Genomic DNA, 8,162 nt, shown 5'->3' with positions numbered 1-8,162 from the left:
ACAGGCCGTTCTTTCAATCAAAGATACAAGGAACATATCCAGGGACTGAAAACAAAACAGAATCTGCATTTGATGACCACCTAATTCAAGAAAATCACAAACACACAAACATAAAATGATCTACAAATCATACACATAAAAACAAAGGACCGAATTAGATATAATAGAACAATTTGAAATATACACCCAATTTAAAAGCAATAGACAATGTTATTAAACGAACAAACCAACTTCAAATCCCACATACTCTTTGATTACCTTCTCAGCCACAACAACCCCAATAGACACCAATAGACAGCAATACACACCAATACACAACAATAGACACCAATAGACACCAACAGACACCAACAGACACTAATCCAATAGACACCAACAGCACACTAAAAAAATTGCCATCCTATCCTTCTACTTGTCTATGAGTACAACCAAGAAGATGGCGGACCTGCCGAAAGATGTCGTTGTCACAGTGGGTGATTAATTCATTTATTGCAAATATCTGACTGCTTGTCGTTTTTTCTAATAGCAAAAAGTGACTATAGATTAGGTTGTTTCTATTTTCTGTGACTAGAGTTAGCGTATGCTACTCTTAGCCTACTTGAGAATATTGGGTTATATTGAACGTTAAATAAGTCATTTTTTTCGCAAAGCTTATATTCATGTTATCAATATTCTTATGAATTTTAAAATAATTCCATGATTTCAGAATTGTACGTTCCACATTGCTCCCACAATACCAGTTTAGATGAAATGATGAGGAACTTAGTTTCATTTACAATAACACACATAAAATAAAAATTCTTTCAGTAGGTATAGTCATAGAGAAACATAGCGTAAGTAGATATCCCATGGTATAGGGCGTTTATGTCGCAACTTTTACTGTTATCCCAAGCCGATAGTTTCATGTAATTCTTTTCCGTGAAGCTGTGTGACGCTGGTAGTCTCACATATTGTGCCGTCCATACACCTCAACCCCAACAAAACTGCAAAATTCGACAATAATCAACAGTTAATTGGCTTGAGATAACAGTAAAAGTTGCGACATAAACGCCTATACCATGGATTATCTACTTACGCTATTGTTTCTATATGATAGTGTAGTGAATTTTGTGATATTAAAATGAATTATACTTATGGAGGTTGATGTTTCATTAATTTATTCATTTAAAAAACAAACATAAAATGATCATACTTTGAGTAGTGTAGTAAATAATGTTGTGATATTGAAATAAATTATTCTTTTTTCGATTTTCAGAAATTTCCTTCAGAGTTTGGCAGTGCGGCGGTAGTTTAGAAATAATTCCCTGCAGTAGAGTGGGTCACGTGTTTAGGAAACGGCATCCATACACTTTCCGAGGTGGTAGTGGTAACGTGTTCGCCAGAAACACTCGACGAGCAGCCGAGGTCTGGATGGATAACTACAAGAAATATTACTACGCTGCCGTTCCTCTAGCCAAAAATATTCCTTTTGGAAAGTAAGTACCATAGATCGATATTCAATTTTTAATGAGCCTGAATAGTTATTTGTGCAACTAGTGCGCAAAGTGACAGTTGCTGCACCGAAAGAAACGTTTACGCCCGAGACCGTAGGCGAGTGCGGAATGGTTTCTTGAGTGCAGCAAACGAACTTTGCGCACGTATTTCACATTAAATTTTTCCTACAGTTACCATTGAATAAGAAAAGTGGATGATTATGGGTAAAATTCCCTGAAATCCATCAATGTTTTTCTGTGTAATTTTATTATTAATGAAAACCTTAATTTATTTAAAATTGAATTATAATGATCAGTGATTCAATTGAAATTATGTTTGGGGGCGCTTGAAGGGGGTTATGTTATGTAAGCATTGAAATGACTATCAAGGCACATAATGGCAGGCACGCTGTTCTCCTCTGCCATTATAACGTGGGCCTCACTATGAGTGGTACCAACTACATTTTGATTTTGCTGCACTGGTGCGACCATATAACCTACTAAATATTTTGTGTTGCCATGTTGCAAATCTGGAGTACGCAAAGTACTCACTTTGCGCACTAGTGCGGAAAAGTGATTCTTTGCGCCCTGCAATCAGTGCACAAATGGTCACTTCTCAAGGTATCTGTAGAAAAAATTACTTAAAATATAGGGTCGCTTATTGGTCCAGCTCTAGACTTTAACAACTGGAGTCAGAAAATTGGCTTTCCGAAACGGGGCGTAGTCGCAGTTTTATGATAATATTTATTTTCTTATTTCTATAATTGGGCCTTTTTCCTTGACAAAATGAAACATTCCTGAATAATTCAAAATAGCTTTAGCTTATACTTTACACTATTCTCTTTATTTTATTTTGTGTTCAATTTTCTAGTTTTTTTCAAAATTTAATTTCAAATTTAAAATTTAAAATTTATTTATTCCACACTCATAACTACATACATGAATCAAACAAAGCTCAACATGACAATACAATCCAACCAAAGTGTTATAATAATAACGGTAAGTGAAAAAAATCACTGGCAAAGATTTAAACGTGTACGGTGACAAAGGATGGTATACGAGTATAGCACGTTGCCTCGATCGCGTTTACGTACGCGCATGAGATGGCATGAGCCTACGTCAAACTCCGACCTCTCGGCCGGCAAAGGCCGGCTTCCCATATTATTACATACAAACAACGCGTCAAATATCAATTCCTCACATAAAAACCGCTGTATTGATTAAAATATGATTATGCGATTCAATTTAGAAAGAACCTAGCTTTACATCAATATATATCTGAAAACATTAATTGATTTCGAAAAGTGTAGAAAGTCATTGAATCTATCAGTATATCAATCGGTGAAACCGATTCATACCGTATTTGTGAAAGGCTAGTAACTTATTTGTTTCGGGCTTATTTTTAACAATATACACAAAATAAAGCGAACAAATGGATATTTGCTGGTCGTCCAATTATATAAAAATGATTGTTTCTCTTATTCGACATCGTTTGTGAAAGTTGATAGTATCGTCGCCTGGAATATGCTAGTTGTAAACATTTCTATATGACTATTTGTTTAGGACTTTATTAATTGACAAATACCTAGAATCAATTGAGCGAATTCATTGAACTGTTCACCATGGCTACAATATATTTTCAGATCGTTGAACTGTCCGGTTTACTAATTATTTCTACATTTATTTAGCTATTTCTACTAAATATTAGCTATATTAGCTAATTCTACTAACTATTACTAACTATTTCTATGTCTACTGGAAAGCGTGGTGCCAACACGTTGCTCTTTTTTTGTGTTTTTGTTTCTACTCAGGCAGTATAATTATTGATGATTATTAGTATATTCATTTTCTTTTCATGAAGTACAACTTACAAATAAAATCATATTATTCACAGCAGAATGCTATTGTTTATTTCAATGTGTGAAATTGAAATTATTTATTCTCCAAAAAGATTAACAATACAATTATATTGCATGTAAAAAATAAGAATACATTTGATTGGAGGCTCCTCTTATGGGCACATGCCTGTGAGAGAGGAGCGAGGTGTTTAGTAGCATCCAATATACATCATCTAAATTAAACTATTCATAGCTATGAAAAATATGACTAATACAATAAAAAAAATATTTGAGAAAGAATAGACTAGTGTAACAAATAAAACAAAAGTCAATCTGGAGAGAGGTATTATTATGAATAAAATAAAATAAAACCAATCAGTAAACTAAAAAACGAAGTGGAAGCAGCCGGTGAGATCGATGACCAGAATAAAATCGTTAAAAAAGATACAATAATTAAAAAAGACACAATATAATTGTTGAAAACCTGCTTTTTTGACCAAGGATCGAGAACACTCACATCCAACAAGCGCACTCATTCACACATTCGTTATTCACTCTCAATGTTTATGTAATGAACAATATCTCCCAAAAAGGTACAATCATCGGAAAGAGTAAGGTGATACTAAAATACCTTCCTGCTCCTCTGGTTTAGGGAAGTCACCCAATCGTTGACTAATTTTTCATAGTGACTTATTCTCAAATTGTCAGGATTCAATAGACGTGCAGTTTTTGAAAAAGGAAATGCATTTTATAATGTGACGAAGTGGAGGAGAAAGTTCTAGTAGTCTGGGTTGACGATACCGATATTTACAGCTGTTCTTGTGTTATAATTGTGAATGATATTAGAAAATATAGCTACTTTGTGTTTTGAATATTACAAGGTTAGGGTTCTTATGTATAATTGTTTGTACATTTAATACCTTAAATTCTTCAAAGAGATAATCTGATGGATATGTTAGTGGTTTGCGTAAGGCGCTTTTCATTATAAGTTCTGAACAGTTGATAAAGGAGTCAATGTAGTTTTGAATTACCAAAAAGAACACTTATGTAAAGCAAGAATAGATGATCTTAATTATAATTCAAATACTTAACTAATTTAACTTTAATACCATAACATTAATTTTTCATATTCGTAAATGTTTCAACTACCTTACAGTAGGGTAGTGTAATGCGCTTCATTTGTTGATAAAAAACGCATTGAAGTCATTGAAAATCGTGATTATCTTTTTTTTTGTTCATAATTAGGGTAAATAAAAATCTTTGTAATGTTTAAATTAATAATGTTTTACAATCTTAGGGCTTATCTAGACTGTTTATTTTTGTGATAATGCTAGGAAATCGTTGATGGGTTCGCATTGTTTCAGGAGTTGTTGATAAAATAACGTTAATATCCTGAAATTCCTAAAGAAGCTGTTAGTTCTTTCCACAGACCTTCATAAGGATGAAATTTTTAAATGATTTCCAAATGAGAATAGAATTTAAATAAGAGAAAGAACTAAAACTATGCAGAACAAATAAGAGAATCAAAAACGTATTTGAAATGTATTATCAAATCGAATTGTGTGTTCCAACGATATGTTGTAGACTCGCCAGTACAATTATAGGATTTTTATTGAAAATTGGTTCTGATATTGTTTCAAAGAGGATAAAATGCTGAACATTTTTATGTCACTCACTTTCTATTTAGTGTTGGTGGTTAATTTGCTAGGAGGCTCAAAGTTGGGCATTTTTTACGTTTGAATGCCGGGCGAGAAGTCGCAGCATGACGTCACACGATAGCCGGCTGCGTTCTCCACGCGTCTTATGTGATCAAGACAACCTTCTATACACTACAGTAACTATATTACCCACAGTATGGCCATTGACTGTCACGCTTCTGATTGGTTAGCTCGGTCACATGGTACAAATCCGCCATTAAGATTCCAAACAAACTTTTAAGTCCTATCTTATAGCATTAGAATTTGGAACTTATCACTTGTTTTAACCGATTGTAAACATATTTTGAACTCACGATGAGTTTGATATAGCATTTTCGAAGGGAAATTGATTATACTTGCTTAAGATTTGAAATATTACTAAATATGAATAATAATGGTAATGTGTTTTCTTTTTCAATTGCTTACATGTTTATTAAAATCAATAAGTAGAACTATGGCTACAACAATTGGCTTTTCCACAGTTTATATCCAATGTTGTGTTTGAAATATTTTCGTCAGACTTATTGGCTGTCAACTAATAAAAAAAAATATTTGAATGTTATGGAATCTATTGTGATGAGAATTCCATCATATTTCACAAATAGATATGAGAACTTCATTATTCTTTGTCAATGGAACAAATTTATTTCAATATCATGACATAATATTTCAAAAGCTTTTTGGAGATTCAGCTTTCAGGTTACGTTACCTACCTTTACATTTTTACTCTATTATCTACGAATTACTTTTCAAGTGCAAAAACTATATTGGGAATAAAGAAAAAAACATTAAAGAAATTATATCGAAGTTAATATTCCAAAAATATGCTTTTATAATAGTAAAGGCAAGCGTTTACTTATAATCGCCTATAAGCTCCATTGTAAAATTCAAATATTTGGAATCTTCATGGCGGCGGCGGGAAAAAAAATTCAAATGGCCATACTGTGGGTAATATAGTTACTGTACTATACACTATTCTTGGACTGCGGACTACGCCCCGTTTTGGAAAGCCAATTTTCAGACTCCAGCTGTTTAAGTCTAGAACTTAGCTAAATCGGCCCGTATGATACGTATATAGAGTTTGTATGATAACTAGTCGGCCAAGCTTGACGTTTTCAAGGTTGAGTGATAGCGTAGTCATGGATTATACGTCATTATTATTATTATTATAGTCATTATTATTAGAGTGATAGGTTAGTGGCGTAGTCTTAAATACTGCATCTAATAAAGAGTATCTCATTTCATTCAACGGAATAGAGGCTATGAAGTTTTCTATAACATAAGCAATCAATTTATAAAATTCAATTCATTATCACTTTATTACCACCATCCTCTCGAAGATTTACTCATTACTGAAGTGGTCTTTGTCTTTTTTTTAGTATCCAAGACAGACTGGAGCTGAAAGAGAAGCTTCACTGTAGCCGTTCAAATGGTACCTGGAGAATGTGTACCCGGAACTGAAGGTACCCACGATGTGACCATGTCCCTGATCCAGCAAGGACCTGGTGTCTTGACACGATGGTCATCTGTCATCAGGGACTGTGGGCATCTATCCGTGCCACAACTCGGGTGGTAACCAGGTTCGTATTATTAAACCCACCGTAAGATTCGCATTATAAAGTCAGCTTTGGTTTGCTATACAATTTCAATTCATTTATTATCAAAAAAAAAAAAACATAATACACGGATATGAATTACTATTATTGACCGAACGAGTGAGGTCCAAGATTCAAGTCGACGGTTGGCATTTCTCTTAATGTTTAAATGTTTATATAAGAAGGTTTTTGGAAATTTGCATTTCAAGGATAATATAAAAGGAAAAAAGGAGCCTCCTTCATACGCCAATATTAGAGTAAAAATCAGATCGAATTATTCATCATAAATCGCTGATAAGTGATTACACATGTGTGGAGAAGCCAGTCTATTACTGTATTTGTATAACACCTAAGACCTTAAAGATGCATAGACTCACATGCAGCGCTAGTGTCGTACTTGGTTTTGAATCCGCCATTGAGGGGGCAACCCATAAGATTATTACATACCAATGCCACCAATGCCCTTTGTGATCTATAGTATTACAAATAAATAATATATAATATCTCGTGCTAAAATCACCCCAATGGCGGCCTTCAATTTCAAGTAAGAGCTATCATGGGAAGGCATAGGCATTGTGGGTCTATATCTCTTTAAGTCTTTGTGTATAAGGTCTATAGTTTCAATCAAATACATTAAAGAGGTATGCATCTTTAAGTTGGGTTTACACCAAAGTTATTAAGAAAATGGTTATAACTTAATCCTTATAGATTCTATTAGATTGAACGGAAGTTGGCAAACACATTATGTTCATCATGTGTATGTAAGTTATGTTCAATTTAATATAATCTAAAAGAATTGAGCTATTAATATTTTTTTATACATTTGGTCTAATCGCAGCTTTAAGGTCTTTGGTTTCAATATTTTGTTTTGCAGTCATGGTATTATTATGCGTGCCCATCAGTATCAATATTCTCACATTCGAAAAAACTAATTTAATAGGTGAATAAAAATAAACAATGAACTAAATAATGCTGGAGAAATTATAATATTTTTGATTCTAAAAAATTAATTTCCATCAGATAGAAAGATCATCACGGAACTGGATGAATTATATCATATATTCAACTGAGTTTGTTAACATTTGAAACAGTTGACATCTGGTACTTGTGGATGAGAATACTGCATGAGGTCTACTGTTCACAGAACTACTAGTTATACAACATATTATTTTGGAATCCCCCTACTAGACTATCCATCTGTGTGTGGGGGGGGGAGATGATATCCTTGTCTGTCATCACACAAGGAAGATTTCTCTAACCTTTTGAACTTCCGCATGTTGTCAAATCGTTTATTGACTACGATGAACAATGAACTACCTATGAATATGAAAGAATATGACAATGAACTACCAAATATTTTATCTCAATTATGAGGATTCATTATGAAATCATGAGAATAGTTATTTGTGCAACTAGTGCGCAAGTGACAGTTTGCTGCACCGAAAGAAACGTTTACCTCGCCTACGGCTCGGGTGGAATGGTTTCTTGAGTGCAGCAGAGGAACTTTGCGCACGTATTTCACATTAAATTTTTCCTACAGTACCATTGAATATGAAAAGT

At 33.6% G+C, this 8,162-nt stretch overlaps 1 protein-coding gene across 1 annotated transcript; it reads left to right on the top strand.

Moving 5' to 3' along the window:
- Positions 1-1,236: 1,236 nt before the first annotated feature.
- Positions 1,237-6,587, top strand: LOC120349328 (polypeptide N-acetylgalactosaminyltransferase 2-like; the record flags this gene model as incomplete). The annotated part of the gene is given in 3 exon segments (XM_039419296.1): positions 1,237-1,475; positions 6,387-6,424; positions 6,427-6,587. Coding segments are annotated over 3 exon segments (438 nt in total), but the record flags the coding sequence as incomplete, so codon positions are not given.
- Positions 6,588-8,162: the final 1,575 nt, after the last annotated feature.

This window comes from Nilaparvata lugens, unplaced genomic scaffold, assembly GCF_014356525.2.
Source record: "Nilaparvata lugens isolate BPH unplaced genomic scaffold, ASM1435652v1 scaffold9360, whole genome shotgun sequence".
NCBI lineage: Eukaryota > Metazoa > Arthropoda > Insecta > Hemiptera > Delphacidae > Nilaparvata > Nilaparvata lugens.
This window is presented reverse-complemented; position numbering and strand designations above follow the sequence as displayed.